We start from the raw sequence: 25,512 nt of genomic DNA on the forward strand, positions 1-25,512 counted from the left end.
GTCGCATGGGAGCGTTACAAGGAACAGGGAAAACAAATAACTGGGCTACAGGAAAATTAAACATCTGTAAATTTAGATACAACCTGGGAGTAAATATTGTTATTCGATAATTACGTAAAAAACACAATAAATAAAATATTAGACCGAAAGAAGTAAACTGGGTGAAAGTTAACCTCCACTTACCATTCATTCTTAGACAGAAATCCAGATCGGCAAGCATTCCTAGACTGAAGTCCAGATCGGAAAGAACTGAAAATACTAGTGGGAATTATTTTTGTAAGGATGAGCTCAACTGAATTTCAACTCTAGGTAGGATCAGTGAAGAGATAACGAGGCAGGGATAAAAAAGGAATGGATCAGACATTCGTGAAAAGAGTGAGTGTCATATTTCGGGAAATGCTTGGCTGAAAAGCCACGTTTTGAGTTTTTTTTTTAAATGACAATGGTCATGGTTCTTGGCGGAGGTCCGGAGGGAGTGAGTTCCATTGTGGGGGACCTGCTGTAGATAAGGCTCGTTTCCTTAAGGATGTTTTTGCTGGAGGGGCATACAAAGTGCCTTTATATGCTTTTCTAACAGGTCTGGAGGATGTATGTAGACGCAGTTGGATGCTTAGATCAAAGAGGTGAGATTGTGCATGGCTTTGTGAATTATCGTGAGGATTTTAAAGAGGATTCTGAATTTGATGGACAGCCAATGGAGGTTCTTGAGGATAAGAGTGATGTGATCTCTTTTATTAGTGTTGGTTAGAATTCTACCGGCGGAGTTCTACAACATCTGTAGGGGTTTGATGGTGTTAGCAGGGAGACCGAGAAGAAGAGAGTTACAATAGTCGATTTTTGAAAGGATGATAGATTGAAGCACCATGCGGTAGTCATGAAAGTGTAGGAGTGGTTTCAGCTTTTTTAGGACTTGCAATTTGATAAAACATTCCCTTGTGGTGTTGTTTACAAAATCTTTTAGATTTAGATGGTTGTCCAGAAGAACGCCCAGATCTCTCACGTAAGGAGAGTGCTTTTGCTTAGCGAGTTGAGAAGAGATTGGTGCATTGAGAAGAACATTGTTGTCATCCTGGGAGATGATGAGAATCTCCGTCTTGTTGGTGTTAAGGACTAGATTGAGGCTGGTGAGAAGTAGGTTGATTGATTGAAGGCAGCTGTTCCAGAGGCTCAGGGTTTTATGTATAGATTCCGTGATCGGGCTGAGAATTTGTACATCGTCTGCGTAGAGGTAATGAGTAATCTTTAGTTTTGTAAGTAAGTTAGTGTTTACCCCATTGTCTTTGGAATTTGTTTACTGTTTTCATCCTCACTGCCTTTTCCAGAAGGGCATTCTAGGCATCCAGCAGCATCTCTGTAGTGACAAAATATTTTTTTAAATTGTGTACAATTTGTAGCAGGCCCTGCTCCAACCTCAACCTCAACCCCCACCCCTTCATCACAAAAATTGAGGTCCTGGAGACTGGGATCCCCACCCCCAGATCCCCCCTTAATAAACAATAATTTCCCTAGTGGTCCAGTTCAACCTCCAACCCCTCCAGTCCAAATTAAAATCCAATCCCTGGTTTTTGGGATCCCCATCCTAGCCATCCCCCAGACTTCCCAAACTCACCAAATTCATCATAGTGGTCAATTGAGGACCCAGAGCACCTCGTAGGCACCAGACCCTGTGGCAACCATTTTTCAAAATGGCTTTGCCTGGCTTGTGCCTATATCATTATATTTTGATGTACAGCAAAACAAATGTACAACTGTACAACAAAATGATGTTAGTTCCATAACACCAGCACCATCCTCCAGACAAACAATAATTTTTCAGGAGCCAGGAGATGAAAAAGACTTCTTGAGGCCCAAGGCTAGGCTTTGGCTCCAGGACAAGGGCACAGGGCTGGGCCCTGGTGCTGGGATCCAGTCTCAGGCATGGGCTCCAGCACCAGGCATTGGTGTCAGCAGCATGACCAAGCCTCAGGGTTGGGCCCCAGTGCTAGGCTTAGCTCTCAGTGCCATGATCAGGCCTTAATACCAGGCCTAGCTCGGACCTAGGTCTCAGTGCAGGGACCATGCCTCAGGACTGGTTCAGCATTGGGCCGTGGCTGGGGCCGTGGCTTAGGCCTGGGCCTGGGTGCTGAGACTAGACCTCAGAACTGGGTATAGGTGCTGGGACGAGGCCTCAGTGTCTTGCCCAGTCTGAGCCAAGGCTTCGGTACTGGGCATGGGTCATTTTATGGCCCTGGACATCCTAGAAATGGCTGCCGGGGGCTGTTGTTTTTCTAGTATTTCTTTTTTTTTTCTTTCAGGGGTTTGTTTTTTTTTGGCTTAATTTTATTTTTTTTTATCACTTTGGCAAATAAACCAAGCTGAAAAAAACATTAAACAAACCGAATCCAAATTTAAAAAAAAATGAAAAAATGAACCAAACAGATAATTTTGGGGTTCATACACACCTTGTATTTCATTTGTACTTTCCTCCCATTCAGATATTGAAACGTTTTTATCATGTCCCTCTTATCACTTCACTTTTCTAATAAATACATTTTGTGCCTTTCATTGCACAATTTGTATTGAAGCCCATTTATCATTTTAGTTCCAATCTCTGAAGTGCTTCCATATTTGCAATGTCCTTATGAAGTTAGTTCTTCATGAACACAATAATAAAGGTGGGGATTTTACAAGGGAAATATATAGAACAATATTACTTCATTTTTCCAGCTGATACCTCTTATGCATCTGAGCATACTGTTAGATTTTCCACTTGCTTTATTAAATTGATTGGCTAGCTTGAACTCATTTGAGATGATAAATCTCAAATGAGTTTTTTTTCTTTTCTAATGCATCAATTAATCTTGAATGGATTTTTGCATTCCAAATACACGATTTTATGTTCTTTTGCACTGTTGCTCATGTTTCATACACTCGACTAATCTTCAATTTTTTTCAAGACACCTTTCATTTTCCCTGTAACTCCTGGCATGTCTACTCTAGCACAGTTTTTATTTTCACCTGCAAGCAAGCACATTTATGTTACAAGTTGCTTAGCAACATCATTTTCAAAGATATTGAAGAGAACCAGTCCCACTACTGAGCACTGAGAGAAACCCAGTGGTCACGTGGCCTTCCCCAGAGTGAACCACATTTACCACCTGCAACTCAACAAGTTTCTCACTCAGTTTACAACTTTCTAGTCTACTCCCATGTTGTCTAGCCTGCATAGCAATTTTCTATGCAGAACAGTGTCATAAGCAATGCAAGTCCAGATAGGCAACATCTATTGCAGTTCCCTGATCTACCATTTTTGCCACTTCATTAAAGAAGTCAATCTGTTTTGTTTGGCAGGATCTTTCCTTTGTAAAACCAATCACAATGGGTGCATTTATTTTTTGAAAGGATCAATTCTGACTGAAACCTCACACTGTGACTTATGCCAAATGAACAATCAAGGTTTAGATCCCATGAATCTCACTGGATAATTAAGGGTTAGATAGATAGATAGATAGATAGATAGATAGATAGATAGATAGATATACTTGTACATAAGTGTTGCAGCCCCGGTCGCCGCCATAGCGACCGGGTCCTTACCTCCACCGGGGTCTTCTCCGCGCTGCCGCGAGCCGCGGGATCCGGGGCCGGCCTGGCCGCATGGCAGCGGCGTCTCCACGAGGGAGATGCTGCCGACGCTGCCAAGGCCCGATCCTGACTCCTCCCCCCTGCAGGGAACGCGCGCGCGCGAGGGCTCTCCTTTTACAGGTCCAGCACCCGGAAGTGCTGAACCGCCCTCTCCCTGACGTCAGCGCCGGCGGGGGATTTAAACCTGCACTGTTCCTTCCTGCTTTGCCTTGCAACGTGGTCACTCCTGAGTGTTAGTTGCTGTTCCTGATCCTGCCTGCCAGTTTCAGCGTTCCTGTTCTTCTGACTTCTGCTGCCTGCCTTGACCTCGGTACGTCTTCACGCTTCTGACTTCTGCTGCCTGCCTTGACCCCGGTACGTTTCCTCGCTTCTGACTTCTGCTGCCTGCCTTGACTTCGGTACGTCTCCACGCTTCTGACTTCTGCTGCCTGCCTTGACCTCGGTACGTCTCCACGCTTCAGTCTTCTGCTGCCTGTTGTGACTTCAGCTCTTACTCTCACCTAAGTCCCAGCGGTCCGGGTCCCTACGGGCTCCTCCTGGGGGGACCTCGGACTTCCAGGGCGAGGCCACCTAAGCCCTAGCGACCCGGGTGTCAACAGCTCCTCTGGGGGCGTCTCGGGTTTCCGGTGAAGATCCTTCTTCGGCTGTGCGTGATCTGCCTTCCGACCGTCTCCTCGCCGGTCGGCCCAAGGATCCACTTCCGGAACACAACAGTTTGCAAGGCCATGGATCCGGCAGACCTCGCCGGCCTGCAAGCCATTCCCGGACTTGCCCAGCGTTTGGTGCAGCAGCAACAGGTATTGGATTCGCTGGCTGCCACTGTGGAATGATTGGCGGTTCGAATGGACGCTGAACCCCTTGCTCCAGTTCCCGCACCTGCACCGGCGCCAGTGGTTACAATCCATGCTCCTACCCAGCTTCCAGCTCCATCACGGTACGCCGGGGATTCCAAGGCTTGTCGCGGTTTCTTGAACCAATGCTACGTACGCTTTGCCTTGCTGCCCAATCAGTTTCCATCAGATGCCGTCAAGGTAGCATACATCTTTTCACTATTAGACGGTCGAGCACTGAATTGGGCGTCACCCATGTGGGAAAAGAATGACCCCGCCTTGAGCGACTTGAACAGATTTGTGGAGGAGTTTAAAGCAGCCTTTGACGAGCCTGCACGCCAGACCTCAGCGACCTCTGAGCTACTTCAACTCCGACAGGGAACACGGACGCTAGCTGATTACGCATTGGAATTCCGCACGCTCGCCCTAGAGGTTGGTTGGCGAGATGATGCCCTCCGAGGCGTGTTCTTGGAGGGGTTGGCAGCTAGGATTAAGGACGAGCTGGCAGCTCGCGACCTCCCGGAGGATCTGAACTCCCTCATCGACGTAGCAGCTCGCATTGATCGACGATTACAACAAAGAGCGAAGGAGGGGCGTCCTCTTCAGCGAATGGCTCCCCTACCTCCGGTTCTCTCCAGACCACTGAATCCCAGCCCTCGTAGCTCCAGTAACTCGGCAGAGTCCTCCACGGAGGAACCCATGCAACTGGGCAGGTCCTCGTTAACACCTGAGGAGAGACAACGCCGTCGTGATCTGAGGTTGTGCCTGTACTGCGGCGGTAAGGGCCATTTCTTGGCCCAGTGCAAGGAATGGGTGGAAAACTCCCGCGCCTAGGGTTGAGAGAGGAGTGTTCCCTAGGTTGTCTTAACGCTGCTCCTCAATGTGTAGTACCAGTAACCTTGAGATACCCCCGTGGTTCCTTCAAAACGCAGGCTCTCATCGACTCGGTGGCGGAGGGAACTTTATCTCGAAGGATTTAGTGCAACGACTTCAGCTCCCCACGCAACTCCGGGAACCGCTCTTACGAGTCACCTCTATCCAGGGCACACCTTTGTCCGGCAGTATCTCTTCCATGACCTCGCCACTCACCCTCCAGACCGGTCTGCTCCATACTGAGAAAATCTCGTTTCTGGTTTTAGAGAAGTCCGTCCACCCAGTGGTTCTCGGGTTACCCTGGCTGCAGCAACATTCTCCAGAGATCCGGTGGGATGATCTACAGATCACTCGATGGAGTCCCAAGTGCTTCCACTCTTGCATTCAATCCCCGAAGGAACAACGAATTCCGCTGGCACATACTGGGTCTCTACTTCCGTCACCATATGCAGACTTTGCTGATGTCTTTTCTAAGGAAAAGGCAGAATTATTACCTCTACATCGCCCCTTTGATTGCGCGATTGATTTGCTCCCCGGTTCTACTCCACCTCGGGGAAGAGTGTACCCCTTGTCTCAACCTGAAACTCGAGCCATGTCTGACTATATCACCGAAAATCTCGCCAAAGGATTCATCCGACCCTCAAAGTCTCCCGCAGGGGCGGGTTTCTTCTTTGTCGCCAAGAAAGACGGGTCTTTGAGGCCATGTATTGATTACCGAGGACTCAATACCATCACTAAGAAGAATCGCTACCCGTTACCCTTAATTCCTGAGCTATTAGACAAACTCCAGGGAGCACAGGTATTCACGAAGTTGGACTTACGGGGTGCCTACAATTTAGTCCGTATCCGTCCCGGGGATGAATGGAAGACCGCTTTCAATACCCGGGATGGGCACTACAAATACTTGGTTATGCCATTCGGACTCTGCAATGCTCCTGCCGTATTCCAACATTTAATGAATGAGATCCTTCGGGAACTACTATAATCTTGTGTTATTGTGTATCTTGATGATGTCCTCATCTACTCCCCCGATTTGAGTTCCCATCGGCGACATGTTCGACAGGTGCTTCAGATTCTCCGGGATCATCACTTGTATGCGAAGCTGGAAAAGTGTCTCTTCGAGCAGGAGTCATTGCCCTTTTTAGGGTACATTGTGTCCTCAACAGGGTTTTGCATGGATCCCAGTAAGGTATCTGCCATCAGAAATTGGCCCCAGCCAGTGGGTCTGAAAGCTTTGCAACGCTTTCTAGGATTCGCAAATTTCTACCGGCATTTCATTCCCCAGTATTCACGGTTGGTGGCGCCGCTCACCACTCTCACCAGGAAGGGCGTGGACGCTCGAATATGGCCTAGTGAGGCATGTAGGGCCTTTGAGGACTTGAAAGAAGCTTTCCTCCATGACACCTGCTTACGTCACCCTGACCCGACACGGCCCTTCTTTGTGGAGGTGGATGCCTCCAACATAGCCGTTGGAGCGGTCCTGTCTCAGAATTCTAGTTCCGGACACCTACTACCTTGCTCCTATTTCTCCAAGAAGTTTACGCCCGCCGAGGGCAACTATGGAATAGGAGACAAGGAGTTACTCGCAATTAAACTAGCCTTAGAGGAGTGGAGACAATGGCTGGAGGGGTCTCTTCATCCTGTCACAATCTACACGGACCATAAGAATTTGGAATTTCTGAATCAGGCCCAACGACTCAATCCCAGACAGGCGCGTTGGTCGCTTTTCTTCAGCCGGTTTGACTTCGTCCTCAAGTATCGGCCGGCCTCTAAGAACGTCAGAGCAGATGCTTTGTCTCGTTATGACATTCAGGAGGAAAGGCAGGAACCCCTTCAATACATCATTGACCCCGCCAAGATTCAAGTAGCCAGTACTTCGGTATCCTCTCTTGGGAGAGTGGTTGTTCCCCGCAGAGATCGCAGGAGAGTCCTCGGGTGGGCCCATGACTCCCTCTCAGGGGGCCACGCCGGCAGGGAAAGGACGCTCGATCTGTTGAACCGCTACTACTGGTGGCCCAAGGTGAGACAAGATGTACGACTATACGTGGATTCTTGTCCAGTCTGTGCCAGACAAAAACCTCTTGGCGGTCGGCCGTGGGGCCTCTTACAACCACTACCCATTCCCACCGAGCCGTGGACTCACATCGCCACAGATTTTGTGGTGGACCTGCCATTGTCTGAGGGACATTCTGTGATATGGGTCACCGTGGATCGGTTCTCCAAGATGGTGCATCTGGTACCCTTACCCAAGCTTCCGTCGGCACCTGAACTGGCAAATTTGTTCACGCAACATATATTCAGGACTCACGGACTTCCGCAAAGTATAGTATCCGACAGGGGTCCTCAGTTCACCGCTCACTTCTGGCGGTCTCTCTGCAAAAAGTTCGGAGTTCAGCTAAACCTGTCTACTGCCTTTCATCCACAGAGTAATGGACAGACTGAACGGATGAACAGGTCTCTGAAAACGTTTCTTCGAAGTTTCGTCTCCGAGAAGAGAAATAATTGGGTTTCTCTTCTCCCCTGGGCCGAGTTCGCTTACAATAATCATACTCACTCTGTCACTGGCCAGTCCCCTTTCCAGATAGTGTTTGGACGCCACCCAAGACCACCAGTACCTGTTCCAATTACGGTTCCTTCACCAGCAGCCCTAACAGTAGCCCATCAGATTCATCACCGTTGGAAGACAATCCAGCAACGACTTATCACATCCGCAGAGAGGGCTCGAAGATGTGCCAATCGCCACCGTCGCCCTGCACCAGTATTCCTACCGGGTACCAAAGTCTGGTTGAGTACCAAGAATCTTCAGCTGCCAGGTCGATCTCGGAAATTGGCTTCCAGATACTGTGGTCCTTTCCAAGTAGCGGAACGAATAGGTCTAGTGTCCTACAGACTTCGTCTTCCTTCATCTCTCCGCATTCACAACGTGTTCCACGTATCACTGTTGAAGCCAGTGGCATTTTCACGCTTTCATCATCCAACAACTGATGCACTCTCAACCTCCTCTACCGAAGAACCCACGTATCAGGTACGGGAGGTACTGGACGTACGCTTTCGCGCCCGCCGCTGGGAGTACCTTCTAGCATGGGAGGGATGCGGACCCGAGGAGAACTCTTGGGAACCTGCTCGGAACATTTTGGACAAGTCCCTGTTAGTTCAGTTTCATCAAGCCAATCCTGGGAAACCGGGACCCCTGCGGAGGGGGCGTAAGAGAGGGGGTACTGTTGCAGCCCCGGTCGCCGCCATAGCGACCGGGTCCTTACCTCCACCGGGGTCTTCTCCGCGCTGCCGCAAGCCGCGGGATCCGGGGCCGGCCTGGCCGCATGGCAGCGGCGTCTCCACGAGGGAGACGCTGCCGACGCTGCCAAGGCCCGATCCTGACTCCTCCCCCCTGCAGGGAACGCGCGTACGCGAGGGCTCTCCTTTTACAGGTCCAGCACCCGGAAGTGCTGAACCGCCCTCTCCCTGACGTCAGCGCCGGCGGGGGATTTAAACCTGCACTGTTCCTTCCTGCTTTGCCTTGCAACGTGGTCACTCCTGAGTGTTAGTTGCTGTTCCTGATCCTGCCTGCCAGTTTCAGCGTTCCTGTTCTTCTGACTTCTGCTGCCTGCCTTGACCTCGGTACGTCTTCATGCTTCTGACTTCTGCTGCCTGCCTTGACCCCGGTACGTTTCCTCGCTTCTGACTTCTGCTGCCTGCCTTGACTTCGGTACGTCTCCACGCTTCTGACTTCTGCTGCCTGCCTTGACCTCGGTACGTCTCCACGCTTCAGTCTTCTGCTGCCTGTTGTGACTTCAGCTCTTACTCTCACCTAAGTCCCAGCGGTCCGGGTCCCTACGGGCTCCTCCTGGGGGGACCTCGGACTTCCAGGGCGAGGCCACCTAAGCCCTAGCGACCCGGGCGTCAACAGCTCCTCTGGGGGCGTCTCGGGTTTCCGGTGAAGATCCTTCTTCGGCTGTGCGTGATCTGCCTTCCGACCGTCTCCTCGCCGGTCGGCCCAAGGATCCACTTCCGGAACACAACACATAAGTACAATTTCCTTTTGTTCTGAATAAGACCACTTGCATTTTGCCTTGGAGAAACCCGTTACTGAATGGATAGCTTCTGTATTTAAATATTTCAGTATCCATAGGGATGTCTTTTACATTTTTTTATATATTCTTCATAGCTAAATGGAATTTCTGACAATGTTATATCTGTTCAACATGTAGCCCCTGGGCAATATCCCCAAAAGTTCACATCTCAAACTTTAGATCCTATTTGCACAGTCCTCACTACTTTATCAAACCATACGAGAATTGAAGATCCCCTGTGGGAGGAAGCTCCAATTCAAGGCCCTTTTGCATTAGTCACACACCAGTCTTTCTTCACTTTCTGTAAATAGCACTGATGATCTCTTCACTTGGCAGTATCAATAACCAGGCTAGAAACTATGGGCTTCAACTCAATTTCACTGAGAGGAGGCAAAAGTGACATGATGATTTCCTTACAAACTCAAAATTGAAAATAGTTCAATTGATTATCACAAGCTGATTTGCAATAGATGTGTGACCTTACTTTCTCCAATTATCTCAGACAATTCCTTTAGTGATTTGACTCTTTACTTCTCCATATTTTGAAATCCATTCTATCAACACTAAGGGCCTCATTTTCCAATATCACATTGGAAAGAAGCATCACACTGCACAAAACAGGCTGTTCCATGAAAGGGTTATCATGGAGAAAGAGAGAGAGACTTGTTATAATGTCTACTCCCTAGACAGGTATTTGTATCCCTATGAGAGGCCCACCTAGTAACTCGAGGTGGGGATTAGGTAAGAGTGTAGGTGGTTGGGGCCACTTTCACATTTAACGTGAGACGTACGAACAGAACAGTGGTCTCTTGTGAAGATTTGATGGCCTTCGGAGTGGGGAAACCCACTCCAAGATGAGATTTGGGCAATGTTCTCTCCACCTAGCTTGATGGACAACAACAAGCTAGGTGGAGAGAACATTGCTCAAATCTCATCTTGGAGTGAGTTTCCTCACTCCGAAGGCCTTCAAATCTTCACAAGAGACCACTGTTCTGTTCGTACGTCTCACGTTGATTGTGAAAGTGGCCCCAACCCCCTACACTCTTACCTAATCCCCACCTCGAGTTACTAGGTGGGCCTCTCATAGGGATACAAATACCTGTCTAGGGAGTAGACATTATAGCAACGTTCTCTCTCTTTCTCTCTCTCTCTCTCTCATAAGCCATGGACCATGATAAACCTTTAATGGCCTCTAGCGCACATTGTAACACAAATGAAAGGGTTGTAGCTATTAGCCGTGCTAACACTGCAGCTGTTTCCCGCTTTACATATACTCTGCCCCCTAAATTACAAATCACATTAACAGCTGTTAGTGCAAATTTATCTCTCATGGTAACTCCTTGGAAAATGACCCCCTAAAAGTGCAAATTCTCTTACTTTCCCCAATTACTCTTTTCCCAGTCCCAATAATTGTTGACCCAGTCACATTTGACTGGGATAAACTTGGGATAGATTAGGATAAACTTCTTTATCCCAATCTACCTCCAGAAATCTCAACAGAGTCCCATTTCTCATACCTATTCCAAAACCCTCACTAGTATTCACTCTTTTCTTTGTGATGTCTGATGGACACCTTATCACCTTATCTGGTGGTTTTCTCTGAGTTCACACAGAATTCATAAATCATACCTCAGCTTCTGCTCCCTGAAAATGGATGTGAGTCCATTCTTCCATGCTGATACATTTTCTTCTCCTTCAGTCCTTTCAAAATGGAAAGGCACCACTACTCAAACTAGCAGCAGCTAAGACCCTGGCCCCTAAAGTACTCACTAACAAAAGTGACAACATATTTTACAAAAAGAATCCAGCAAGAGGTAGTAAGGGTGGAAAAATCATCCTTCTCTGGCAACTTAAACAGTTACTAAACCATGGACAAGAACTATGGGGGCAAAGCTCTCTGCCTCCTTTACTAATCCCAAGTCTCTATGTAGAGAGACCCCAGAGACTTAACACAGCATAAGACATGCTGTCCTCTGACTGAAAATTCAACAGAACTATCCATACCCTAATATGGTAACAGGGGTTTATAAAGGCTTTGAGCACACCATCTGCTTCTCCCACATGGGGGAGCAAAACCCAAACCTCTGCTTCACTATTCTCTCTCTCTCTCTCCCCAGTAGTTTGGTTCAGTCCTTCTGGCAAGGAAACCAAAGATTCCTTGCAAACATATCAAATATTTTAAATAATTAAGAGTTTTAGTAATGGTGCATTTTCCATTATACTGATCAAATATATTAGAGCTCATTATCTTGAAATATATTCAATTCTTGCCAAATATATCAAATATAATTTTATGATCATTCTTACTCATAAGAACATAAGAACATAAGAAAATGCCATACTGGGTCAGACCAAGGGTCCATCAAGCCCAGCATCCTGTTTCCAACAGTGGCCAATCCAGGCCATAAGAACCTGGCAAGTACCCAAAAACTAAGTCTATTCCATGTAACCATTGCTAATGGCAGTGGCTATTCTCTAAGTGAACCTAATATTTTGCTTAGCCTGTACATTATCATAGAAATTAAAGGTTGCATGAGGCTTAGCCATTGGTGATAAATAAACCAGATGTATTTCTATTAAAAACTCTTTAAATAGTATATTATGCTATGAAGAGTTGATAACATAGTTTATAAAGCAACCTTTAGAGAAAACGCAATGGATCTGAATATTTTAAATTTAATTTATATTTATATATGTTTAGCAGCAATATTAATTGACTAACATTATTTCATTCAACATCACTATTGTTCCACCTTATGGCTGACCAAAATTTCCCAGTTAAAATGCCTTTACCAGTTAGCTCTCCATAGAAGCAGTGAGATGGACTCATTGAGTGCCATTCTGTTGTTCCCCTCTAGTAAATTCAGTATAGCCTCACTCTTTTGGAGTTGGAGCTTCACTTGACTTCTCCAGGCCTCCTGCAATGGCAGAAGGCCTGGTTTGATGGGATCCTAGTTGGATTTGACCTCAGATTGACACACATTTGGTCTTCTTTTGCCTTCATTTCTATGTTTCTATATTGTTGATGTTTAGGACCACTTTCCAGACAGTAGTCAGTTGGGACTTGACATTTTAGATGTTGAGTGATTGATGATCTGTTTTACTGTATTACAAATGAACCAAAAAATTGTAATCTGTAATTGTTTTCTACATTTGCTTGCCATTGGATGGGTTCTATTGGATCGTAATCATAGATCATGATAATAAGAATCCAGAAAGTTCCATGAATTCAGCCAATAAATTAATACAGTTTATATTAAGAGACCAGAAGACAAATATGATATGCTTTAGTCAATAGGCTTGCTTTAATATTCCAGGAAAATTGCATTTAATCAACTGAAGAATTTAGATGAGAAAAGAAAGTATGGAAGGAAAGATTTAACAATATAAGATTGATCTTTTGAAGTCAGAAGGAAGGACAATTTAAACACAGAGGTTAACATGCATGGTCTTAGTTGTCTGCAGTTGTTTTTCAATATTGCTTCTTTGATCCAGTTTGGCTTTGTTTCTGCTGGTCTCCACATTGACCTCCACCTAGAACAGTAAACATAGTATTAGTGGAAACGTAGCATAAAACACTTTTTCTGACTTCCCTGTATACTTCCTTCCCTATATGAGGATTATTCTATCTGAATATTTTTTTGCATCCGCCATAAATATTTTTACATCTGTTTACTAAAGGGTTTCTCTGATTTTGTATCTGGGGAAAAAAGCTTCATGCATAGGGATTTTAGAACACTGACACCTTGTCCTAAGACCTATAAAGTTACACATGCCAAAATTAAGGAAATGGAAAACAATAATGAAAAGTTTTCTATTAATTTAAGTGCATCTAGACCAGTGATTTACCAGTCTGAAATCAGGGGAATGCACTATCTCTTTATGTTAACAGATACCACTGACAAGGAGAAAAATCCTCTTTTGAACAGTATATGTCACTCACTTTCCTCTTTCCAGATTCTATTTAGACTTATTTCAGTACTAATTGTGTGGTGCATTACCAGTAAGTATAGTGTGCAGAAAAGAATTGCTTGAATTTCTAACATGCTAAAATTTCCATATAAAATGAGAAACTATAGATAAAATCATTACATGAAGTAGTGCTCAAAATTCTATTAAACCAGTTCTTGTTCCTTCATATAATTAATGATTTATGCTATTGGACCAATAGTACTATTGGTTCTAATCAAATGAGCATCTTAAAACAGGAAGAGAAGGGCTACCCTTTCATTCTGAATGTTCCTCAAGCGATATGGTTGAAATTTCACATTTTCAGTATAGCTTTTCATTATTCTACCAGCTATGGTGTAAGTCTTATGCTTGGCTGAAAGTCGTTATATAGAATATATATATGTGTGTATGTGTATAAACACTCCTTGCTGCTTTCTATCTGAATAATGTAGCAAACAACATCAAATGCAAGTTCATCTTAGTCTGACATAATGTAGCATCTGAATCAAACTATTTATGTGACTTATATTCAGCTATACATTTTTGTTTCCTTAACTAGAAAAAGCCTCATTGATCAATTTGGTTACTTTGTGCCTTTTTTCACTACTCGAGGCTTATACAATAAACTTTAGTGTATACATTAATACCTTTGTTTTCATGCTAAAAATATTGAGCTATGCAGGAAGACTTTACTGTACACATTAACGTGGGCTGAAAAGGCACTAGAATGAGCACACAAAAATGTGTGTCTTCAGTTGGAAATGAAAGAAAGTCATATGGAAATGCAGGTTTAACATGCTCTTGGTAAATAGCATGGTATGCTTACCTTCCACACTATTTACTGAGTGTTCACTAACTGAATAATTTTTAATATCTACATTGGAAAGATATTAATTTACCAATACGGGCCTGTTATTTACTGAGGAAAAGCTAAATAGGAAGATTAGTCTTGAAAGGAAGAGTGGTCTTGAAAGAAAAACAGATAACCTGAAACAGAGAGCCCTAAAAATGAAGGCCATAGATAGGAAATGATGCTGTATAACTACATCCACAGGGTCTTGGGGATGAATATTCATTTGAGATATCCTGAAAACCCAACTGGCTCAGGCAGGTTGGGGGCCCAAGGACTGTGGCAGGTCTGTGGCAGGGTTTCTCAACTTCTGTCCTCAAGGGCTGCAAACAGGTTTAGTTTTCATGATGCCCACAATAAATATTCATCAGATATATTTGCATACGCTGGGTCCAAGAATTGCATTAAATTGGCTTATTTTGACTATGCAGAAAATAAAACCTGTTATCAGCCATTGAATATTGGATATTCAAACCCCTGATATGTAGTACATTAGAAAAAAAAGATGAATCATAAAAGATTATTATTGAATTATTTGATAGTTTGAAAAATATTTAAACTGCATTCAAAAACTTTTAAATGCAGCTGATTAATTGCAGTTTTTAAATTTATCAATTTAGTTTAATTTCTGGTTGGAGAATGTGGAAAGTCATTTGAGTAAATTAAAAAAACAATCAGATAATGGTATAATAACCTTCCCCCTTCTGCAGCACATAGATGTCTAAAGAAGAAATATAAATTACTTAAATAAGTGTATTCCTCCAAGAAATTATATCGATCATGAATTACTATTCCCTGAGAAAAGCCCACCTTGGTTTCTAAAATTCCTTCTGCATTTAATTTAATGTAATCTAAAATGTAATCTAAAATGTTAAAAAGCTATTCAAAGTTATCAAGAAAGCAAAGATATAAAGAAAGCAATACAGGTTACAGTCAAAACTAATACAACAATCATTCTACAGGGCATCCATAACAGAATGACACTTTTGCAAGCACACAATTACATGACTAAATACGTAGCATTATAAATGAATATTACAGTAGAGCATAGCATTTACGTAAAATGTAAACACTGTGTAATGTACCCCTAAAAAGTGATTTCCCTACTTCTGGGATCCTCAAATATCTGTGGTCAAAGTTAAACTGTAGTACAAGAAGATCACTCTATTTAATACAATCAAAACTGAAAAAAGTAGCTGAGATCAAAACTGAACTTCTAAACAAGGGAGTGATTTATTCAATTTGCACTGAGAGAAAGAGGTCATTTTTCAGGCCATTATGAATAACCTAGTAGTTCAATTCTAGCTTCACTTCTAATGGAACTTAAATCCAAAGGGGTGGGTAGCACCAGTGAAGGAGCTCTTTCTGGTTCTCACTGCTTTCAGTTCCTTTCAAGGGTGATCATTGAATTTAAGGGGTCATTTTCTATACCTTTCGCACGCGAAAGTTTTCTTAGCAATTCCTTGCTATGCCATATTGCAGCAATTCTGTTTCTTCTAATTTTCAGTGAACTTTTCTGTGACAGTTTCATTAAAATTCCATTAAAAATTTCATTTAATTTCATTAAAAAAATAAAATATGAACCTGGCAACTTGAGGTACAATTTATAAAAATCACAGTGCAAGGCTTTTTTTTTTTTAAAAGATAACAATAAGCTGGATACGTCTATAGAATCTCTTACTTCATCATAAACAGCCCTGTGGTTTGGCAGTTCATTAATTGGGGCTTTCATATATCTGATTGCCTTTTTCTGTTTTCTTAAAAACAATGTTCCTTGGTTTTCCCTAGTTTTCCCCCCTCTTTTGTGGATCTCCTTATGAAGTTGCTATTTTTATAATTAATTTGACTGATTGTATAATGATTTGTGATGTATGCTTCATTTTCTTTTGTTTGCACTTGATATAAATGTGAAATGCAAATTAGAATACAAAAAAAAATGACAGTGCAAATAATGAAACATATTTCCATCACATTAAAAATATCAGTGTTTTTTAATACATAAATCTCCAAAGAATTTGTAGCTATTTACAGGTTATAAAATATTAATAATAAAAATAGTTATTATTATTATGAAGTAAAACTTGTGATCTTTACCTTGGCTTTTCTTATGGGAGTGTTCTTCATGTGAGTGGTGGGACTGCTGACCGCACTGTCCTCCATCACTGCCAGCCTTGGAAGTTATGCTTGTTTCTAGCATCAAGAGCACATCAGAGCAGAAAGAGTGATTTTCTGATACTTTAGCAATGATGAATTTAGATTTTTTTTGCCCCCATACACTGTTATGACTGTATAATAAATTTTGTTTTTTGTTGGGTGAAATATCAATATAGGGCGGAGATCTCAGGAATGGATAGAGGAGAAGGAGACAGAAGTTGAGAAGACCTGGGATGGGAAGAGAAGAGGAATAAATAGGGACAGGAGAGGATGGGGGGGGGGGGAGGAGGAACAGGAATGGGGTAAGAAATTAACAGGAATGGAGATGGGAGAGGAGATTGAAAAGGATAGGGGACTGGATATGGAGGCGAGAGAGGAGAAGGAATGAAAAGAATGGAAAATGAGAAAGATTGAGGAAGGGGCAGAAGATAAGAGGGAGAGGACCAGTGATTTGAGAGGTGGGTGAGGGAGGCAGGATGTGGGATTGAGGAAGGGGGGGAGGGAGAAGGAGAGGGATCAGCGTATGCAGGATCAGGAAGGAAGGGAGAGGCAGAAAGGTAGGAAAGTTTTAGGATCTGGCAGACAGAATCTGAGAAAGGAAAGATTTAAATTGCAGTAGGAGGAGGAGGAGAAAGGTTTCCATAATGTCGTCTAATCCTGCTCTCTAATGGATCTCCACTCCTTTCTAACCTCTTTCCAGGTCACACACACACAGACACACTGACACACACACACACACACTCCATTCCCTTTTTCGCTCAAAGGCAAATACTTTTGATATATGCTTAAAGGACTAGGAACTGTTTAGTTCATAATGTCTGTACAAAGTTGTGTTAATCTGCTATATATTATACAAATGATTAATAATAATAATAATAATAATAATAATAATAATCCACAGTCTCCACTCTCTTCATCCTCTACTGATCCATCTCACAGCCCCTCATAACTCCCCAAAATGCTCCCTCCTTGCTCAGTCTGCTCCAGGCTATCCCCCGTCCCCTCATGTTCCCTGTAAACTGCCTGGGAGGAAAGAGACTGGAGAAGGAAGCAAAGACTGTGTTTGACTGAATGAGATTCAGCAACAACTCTTCAGCTGGACTGCTTTCCCCAGAATTTTGCTAACACAGGCCCAGGCTTAATATGCCTATTATCAAATACAGGCCTGTACTTTAGCCTTGTGTGTATTCACAACAAACTGGAGTCGTCGTCCCCCCCCCACACACACACACACACCACACCCCCCCCCACACACACACACACATTTTTAGCCTGTTCCCATATAGTGCAGCATTACAGCACAAGTCGGCCTGAGTACATCCACAATGATTCCCTCCACAAATTGGTCTGGGGGTGCCTTGAATCTGGCCAGTAGATATCACTGTTACAGTGATAGTTATGATTCCCCCCTCTCCTCAGGACTGTAAATGGTACTTCTGCAATATTCCAGCCCTCACTGGCTTCAGAAGCTGAAGCCAAATTCGGGAAATTAGCCCCTGTATCCCACAGAGCAATGTGCAGCACTGCCATTGGGTCATCAGACCAACCTTGTGTCTAGAAGAATATTATCAAAAATAGAATATGAACACTGCAGCTTGAGGGAAATCTAATAAAATTACGATGTCCATAACAGAATCAATTTCTATACCATTAAAACATTTAAAACTTTTATGAATGCAAACGTCTCCAAACAGCACACAGCAGTTTTTAAAATGGTTTCTAAGGAAAAATTATCAGAATGAATTAAAACTTACGACTATAGCTTTGGCCTCCAACCTGTGAGCCACCTGTGGTCTGACTCATCTGTCCCCCACAATCACCGCCCTTGCCAGATGTGGTTGTTTCTGGGGATGCAGAGTAGAGCAGAATAGGAAATGTGACTCTGTAAAGCTTTGCTATTGACTTCTTGAACATGCCATGAATGTTGAATCACAAGTACTATGAGGTATTTCTTCATTTTTATCTTGTTCCTATTTAGTAAAGCCATCATAGCTACAAATCTTGGTCAGAAGCTACAGATCAATAATACTCTCTGCACCCTGGGATGAATGCATCCTGAATCTGTTTGAATGATGGATGTAATTCCCTTCCTCCAAGGATCTGTAATTACTTCCTCTGCAGCATTCAGTGTTCCTAGTTCAAGCTATAGGGAGCTGAAGTTGAGATTGAAAACACAACCCAGGACTCCCACATAGCAGTGTGTGCTAATCTACTACTGGGCTATTCAGTGTACCCAGGTCAGGATATATATTCTTAAATACCAAGTATGACTCTGTCATCTTGACTGAAATTTGAGAAAATAACAGAATCAGCTTTCATTGTATTCAAAATTTTCAATTATACGGAATGCAAACATCTGCAAAGATAACAGCAGTTTTAAACATTTTCCAATTTAAAATATTTATATATTTTTAAAGAACTAAAACTTACGACCCTGGCTTTGACTCCCTGTGGTCTGACTCCACTGTCCTCCAGAATCACCACCCTTGCCAGATGTGGTTGTTTCTGGTGATGCAGAGTAGAACAGAATAAGAAACGTTACTCTGTGAAACCTTGCTATTATCTTCTAGAACATATCATGACATCTGATTTCCAGGTGCCTGGAGTTTTTCACCTATTTTTAACCTGTCCCTGTTAAGCCAGGCCATCAGAGCTACAAATCTCAGCCAGAAGCCACAGACCATAATTCTCTCTGCACACTGGTATGCAGCTTCCTGAATCTGTGTGAGAGATTGTTGGAATTCCCTTCCTCTGAGGGGCTGTAATCACTGCCTCTGCAGCATTCAGCATTTTTAGTTCAAGCTGTCAGGAGCTGAAGCTGAGCTTGGGAACAGAACCCAGGTCTCCCACATAGCAGTGTGAGCCTCCCTGTCAATGGGTCATTGAGTAAATCTCATATTAGGAAATATATTGTTAAATATAAAGTATGACTCTTTCATCGTGACTGAAATTTAATAAAAAGGCAGTGTAGACAGAATTAATTGTCTTTGCATTCAACATTTTCAGTTATCAAGATTGCAAAAATCTCCAAACATCACTCAGCAATTTTAAATTGTTTCTAAAGAGCATTATTTTAAAGAACTGAAACTTACGACCAATGCTTTGACTCCCAGTGGTCTGACTCCACTGTCCTCCAGAATCACCGCCCTTGCCAGATGTGGTTGTTTCTGGTGATGCAGAATAAAACAGAATGGGAAATGTGACTCTGTGAAGGTTCTTGAATATGTCATGAAAGTTGTGTAAAAGGTAATCTGAATTTTTCCCTGTTTCTGATTAGCCAAGCCATCAAAGCTAAGGTTCTTGGCCAGAAGCCACTGACCAAAATTCTCTCTGCACCTTGGTATGCAGCTTCTTGATTCTGTGTGAGTGATGATTGGAATTCCCTTCCTCTGAGGGACTGTAATCAGTACCCCTGCAGCATTCAGCATTCTTATTTCAAGCCATGGGGAGCTGAAGCTGAGTTTGGAAACAGAACCCAGGTCTCCCACATAGCAATGTGTGCCACCCTGCCACCGGGTCATTGAGCAAACCCAGGTCAGGAAATATATTGTTACATATAAAGTATGACTCTTCTTGACTGAAATTTAAGAAAATAATATAATCTAATAATATAATTTAATTGTATTCAAAATGTTCAGTTATCAAAAATCTTCACAGATCACTCAGCAGTTTTAAAAAGTTTCTAAAGAGGATTATTTTAAAGAATTAAAACTTACGACCCTGGCTTTGACTCCCTGTGGTTTGACTCCACTGTCCACCACAATCACCGCCCTTGCCAGATGTGGTTGTTTCTGGTGATGCAGAATAGAACAGGACAGGAAATGTCACTCTGTGAAGCTTCTTGAATTTGTCATGAAAGTTGTGTAACAAGTAATCTGAATTTTTCCCACATTTTTAACCTGTTTCTGTTTAGCCAAGCCATCAAAGCTAAGGTTCTTGGCCAAAACATACAATACACAATTCTCTCTGTACCCTGGTATGCAGCATCCTGAATCTGTTTGAGAGATATCTGGAATTCCCTTGCTTCAACTGACTGTAATCACTACCCCTGCTGCATTCATTCCTACTTCAGGCTGTGGGGAGCTGAAGTGGAGCTTGGGCAGTGGACAGTGGGCACAGAATCCAGGTCTCCCACATAGCAGTGTGTGCTATCCTGCCAATGGGTCATTGAGCAAACCCAGGTCAGGAAATATATTCTTAAATAAAAATTATGACTCTCATCTTGACTGAAATTTGATAAAATAACAGAATCAGCTTTCATTGTATTCAAATATTTCAATTATCAGTAATGCAAACATCTCCAAAGATAACACAGCAGTTTTAAACAATATCCAAGTTAAAAAAAATATATTTTAAAAGAGCTAAAACTTACGACCCTGGCTTTGACTCCCTGTGGTCTGACTCCACTGTCCTCCACAATCACCGCCCTTGCCAGATGTGGTTGTTTCTGGTGATGCAGAATAAGAAAAGTTACTCTGTGAAACTTTGCTATTATCTTCTAGAACGTGTCATGACATCTGATTTCCAGGTACCTGGAGTCTTTCCCCTATTTTTAACCTGTTTCTGATTAGCCAAGACATCAAAGCTACAGTTTTTGGCAAGAAGCCATAGACCATAATTCTCTGCACTCTGGTATGCAGCATCCTGAATCTGTTTGAGTGATGGTTGGAATTCCCTTCCTCCAAAGGATGGCAATCACTATCCATGTAGCATTCAGAATTCCTAGTTCAAGTTGTCAGGAGCTGAAGCTGAGCTTGGGAACAGAACCCAGGTTTCCCACATAGCAGTGTGAGCTGGTGATGTGCAAAGCCCGAACGTTGAAATTGCCTAATTCGTCCTTGATGATAGCACATCCCTAGTGTGAGCCACCATACCAATGGGTCATTGAGTAAATCTCATATTAGGAAATATATTGTTAAATATATAGTATGACTCCTTCATCTTGACTGAAATTTAATAAAAAGGCAGGGTCAACAGAATTAACTTTCTTTGAATTCAACATTTTCAGTTATCAAGACTGCAAAAATCTCCAAACATCACTCAGCAATTTTAGAACAAGAACATAAGAAATTCCCATGCTGGGTCAGACCAAGGGTCCATCAAGCCCAGCATCCTGTTTCTAACAGAGGCCAAAACCAGGCCACAAGAACCTGGCAATTACCCAAACACTAAGAAGAACCCATGCTACTGATGCAATTAATAGCAGTGGCTATTCCCTAAGGGGTAGATTTTCAAATTTGTGCGATCGCGTACTTTTGTTCGCGCACCAGGCGCGAACAAAAGTACGCTGGATTTTATAAGATACTCGCGTAGCCGCGCGTATCTTATAAAATCCGGGGTCGGCGCGTGCAAGGGGGTGCACATTTGTGCAACCTGCGCGCGCCAAGCCCAGCGCGCGCTGCCTGTTCCCTCCGAGGCCGCTCCGATTTCGGAGCGGCCTCGGAGGAAACTTTCCTTCACCCTCCCCCCACCTTCCCCTCCCATTCCCTACCTAACCCACCCCCCTGGCCCTATCTAAATCCCCCCCTTACCTTTGTTTCATGATTTACGCCTGCTAAAAGCAGACGTAAATCTACGCGCGCCAGCGGACTGCTGGCGTGCCATCACCCGACCCGGGGGCTGGTCTGGAGGCCTCGACCACGCCCCCGGGCCGGCACCACACCCCCGGGCCCACCCCCGCAATGCTGCGTCACGCCCCCGAAACGCCACGTCATTTTGGACACGCCCCCGACACGCCTCTTTTACAAAGCCCCAGGACGTACGCGAGTCCTGGGGCTCTGCACGCTGGCGGCCTATGCAAAATAGGCGCGCCTGCGCGCGAGGGCCCTGCACATGTAAATCCGGCCGGATTTACGCACGCAGGGCATTTAAAATCTGCCCCTAAGTATAATTGATTAATAGCCATTAATGGACTTCTCCAAGAACTTATCCAAACCTTTTTTGAACCCAGCTACACTAACTGCACTAACCACATCCTCTGGCAACAAATTCCAGAGCTTTATTGTGTGTTGAGTGAAAAAGAATTTTCTCCAATTAGTCTTAAATGTGCTACTTGCTAACTTCATGGAATGCCCCCTAGTCCTTCTATTATTCGAAAGTGTAAATAACCGAGTCACATCTACTCATTCAAGACCTCTCATGATCTTAAAGACCTCTCTCATATCCCCCCCTCAGCCATCTCTTCTCCAAGCTGAACAGCCCTAACCTCTTCAGCCTTTCCTTTAGTTTCTAAAGAGTATTATTATAAAGAACTGAAACTTACGACCCTGGCTTTGACTCCCAGTGGTCTGACTCCACTGTCCTCCACAATCACCGCCCTTGCCAGATGTGGTTGTTTCTGGTTATGCAGAATAGAGCAGAATAAGAAATGTTACTCTGTGAAACTTTCCTATTATCTTCTAGAATATGCCATGACATCTGATTTCCAGGTACCTGGAGTTTTCCCCCTATTTTTAACCTGTCCCTGTTTAGCAAAGCAATCAGAGCTATAAATCTTAGCCAGAAGCCACAGACCATAATTCTCTCTGCAACCTTGGAATGAATATATCCTGAATCTGTTTGAGAAATGGTTGGAATTCCCTTCATCCATGTGCCTATAATCACAATGGCTCTGCTGCATTCAGCATTCCTACTTCAGGCTCTCCTGGGGAGCCGAAACTGAGCTTGGGAACAGAACCCAGGTCTCCCACATAGCAGTGTGTGCCACCCTGCCACTGGGTCATTGAGCAAACCCAGGTCAGGAAATATATTGTTAAATATTAAATATCACTCCTTCATCTTGATTGAAATTTAATAAAATAACAGAATCAGCTTGTATTCATAATTTTGACTTCGAAAATAGAAACATCTTCAAAGATCACAGCAATTTTTAAACAGTGTTTAAGCAAAAAATAATAATTTGAAAGAACTAAAACTTACGGCCTTGACTTTTCTGTTGGCTTGAGTCAACTGAAACCTGAGAACTTCCTGTTGTCTGACTCCACTGTCCTCCACAATCACCACCCTTGCCAGATGAGGATGTATCTGGTAACGTAGAGTAGAACAGAGAAGGGTTATTCTGTGAAACTTTGGTATTGTCTGCTTGGACATAACATTAATCTTCATTCGCAATTACTTGGAGTTTATTCCCCATTTTTAACCTTAGGCTGAAACTACAAATCACATTTCCCTCTGGATCCTGGTATACAAGCTCCCTGATTCTGGTCAGTAAATGTCAGTGTTTCAGTCCCAGGGACTATGTTGCCTCTATAGCAATCACAGTTCAGGCCATCCTGAGGAGCTGAGATCAGGCTTGGGAACTCAGTCCAGGTCTTCCACAAAGCAGGGTGACACCTTGACCCTGGGTCATTGGATGAACCGCAGGTTAGGAAGAATATCTTTAATATTACTAAATGACCCTTTCATCTTTAGGGAAATGTAATAAAATCATAATGTAAATAGCAGAATCAATATTCCTTGCGCTAGAATGAAATATAACTTACGTTCATGATGGCCTTTTGAGTGGTCATCATCTTGATCCTGTTGGCCTTTTGACTTCTGATTCCATTGTCCTCCACCTTTGGCAGACATGCTTGTCTCTCTGTGTAGAGTGGTACAGAATAGGAAGAGTGATTCTGTGAAGCTTTAATCTTATCCTAATGAACTCGCCTTTTTATACACAAGAACTGTGTCAAATGGGCATTATGCGTGCCTTGGTGGAGCCTTTGAAAAGCAAATAGGAATTTAACATCACCCACATAATTACGGGTCCTTCTCTAATTATTTTTTGTCCCAAAGGTAAGGTGGATATTACATAGTGTAATTTCTCATTTAGATTATGTAAAATGATAGGATAGCATCATTAATATGCAAATTATACCTTGTCACTTTTTAGGAATGAATCATCTTCCAAATTTAGCTGTTAGCAAACATAATTTTAAGAGGGGACAGAATTCAAGATTGGAAGGTAAAATAGGAGCAGAGGATTTAAGGACAAGTGTTCTAAATTCCAGCTTTACTGTTTTGATCCATTGGACCATCATATATACTGGTTAGGTACATTTTATTAGGGATGTTTGAAGAAAAATGTTTTGTTTCAATTTGTTCATTTATTTTCAAATCATTTGTATTTGTTTTTTTCATAATTATTTTCCGAAATCTGTAATGAATCTACCTATTTTACTTCAGATTCCTTATTTGTTTTAAATGAATGCTCATCCCTACATTTTACATTATAAGTTTGACTTGTGAATGTTTGAAATTAGAAGATGCACAGTTTAACTGTGAAATGAGAATGTAGTAGTCTATCTTTAGGAACATTGGTAAGATGAAAATATAAGTTTAAAAGCAGCCAAATGTATGTATTACTGTTAAGTATCCTGGATATCTTTTCCTTAATAATTCGAATTGAACCAATCACTTTACTGTGCTGTTTTGAGCACTTTGGATGCTGACAACATTGACTATCCTATCTGATAGAGAATACTGATGTCCCTTGGGGCCTGCCAGCCCTGCCCTTCATGTCAGCACCGAGTCACCGACAGGCCGTGCACCAGGCAGCTCATTAGAAGTTTCCTTTGCCTGCAGGCCTGCCAGTGGCGGCCGAACAGTAAAGAGCAGAAAGGCAAAGGGCCGGTGCCTTTGTGTGTCCCTTCATGGTCGCTAAGATTGAGACCAAGGGTTCAAGAAAATTTGTCGAGCTTTTATAAGGTGACTATAGGTAATTCATATCTTATATTTTTCTTTTATTTCATTTTTAACAGGATGCATTTGTAACACTGCTTATTCAATTATGCCGTTGATGATGTTAAATGTGTTATTTGCAAACATAAGAACATAAGAAATTGCCATGCTGGGTCAGACCAAGGGTCCATCAAGCCCAGCATCCTGTTTCCAACAGAGGCCAAACCAGGCCATAAGAACCTGGCAAGTACCCAAACACCAAGAAGATCCCATGCTACTGATGTGATTAAAAGCAGTGGCTATTCCCTAAGTCAACTTGATTAATAGCTGTTAATGGACTTCTTCTCCAAGAACTTATCCAATAGGGATGTGAATCGTTTTAGGACGATTAAAATTATCGTCCGATAATTTTAATATCGTCTTAAACCGTTATGGAACACAATACAATACAGATTCTAACGATTTATCGTTATAAATCGTTAGAATCGTGAGCCGGCACACT

At 43.1% G+C, this 25,512-nt stretch overlaps 2 protein-coding genes across 30 annotated transcripts in view; one reads left to right on the plus strand and one right to left on the minus strand.

Moving 5' to 3' along the window:
• LOC115095529 (uncharacterized transmembrane protein DDB_G0289901-like) overlaps positions 1–25,512 on the plus strand; it is a 162,821-nt gene that overhangs the window by 16,225 nt on the left and 121,084 nt on the right. The window lies entirely within an intron of this gene.
• Positions 12,673–23,984, minus strand: LOC115095531 (loricrin-like). 7 transcript variants are annotated; one of them, XM_029609369.1, is made up of 10 exons: positions 23,831–23,984; positions 23,268–23,372; positions 22,612–22,686; positions 20,722–20,796; positions 20,066–20,140; positions 19,442–19,516; positions 18,780–18,854; positions 18,104–18,193; positions 16,290–16,385; positions 12,673–12,928 (listed from the first exon to the last, which is right to left on the minus strand). In XM_029609369.1, exons 1-10 carry the CDS (start codon positions 23,916–23,918, stop codon positions 12,867–12,869), a joined length of 816 nt encoding a protein of 271 aa, XP_029465229.1. In that variant the 5' UTR covers positions 23,919–23,984; the 3' UTR covers positions 12,673–12,866. The 7 variants fall into 7 exon arrangements, with proteins under 7 accessions (XP_029465229.1, XP_029465232.1, XP_029465233.1 ...); XM_029609372.1 differs by lacking the exon at positions 20,722–20,796; XM_029609373.1 differs by lacking the exon at positions 20,066–20,140.

The sequence above is a fragment of the Rhinatrema bivittatum genome, chromosome 7 (assembly GCF_901001135.1).
Source record: "Rhinatrema bivittatum chromosome 7, aRhiBiv1.1, whole genome shotgun sequence".
In the NCBI taxonomy this organism is placed as follows: Eukaryota; Metazoa; Chordata; class Amphibia; order Gymnophiona; family Rhinatrematidae; genus Rhinatrema; species Rhinatrema bivittatum.

Excerpts from the sequence above, each read along its gene's own strand:
- LOC115095531 (XM_029609369.1), bottom strand. The coding sequence starts at position 23,918 with ATGTCTGCCAAAGGTGGAGGACAATGGAATCAGAAGTCAAAAGGCCAA. Across the intron at positions 19,517-20,065 it reads AGGGAGTCAAAGCCAGGGTC|AAACAACCACATCTGGCAAG; the intron begins GTAAGTTTTAAT and ends CTGCATCACCAG. Across the intron at positions 12,929-16,289 it reads CTCCCATAAGAAAAGCCAAG|GTGGAGGTCAATGTGGAGAC; the intron begins GTAAAGATCACA and ends TTACTGTTCTAG.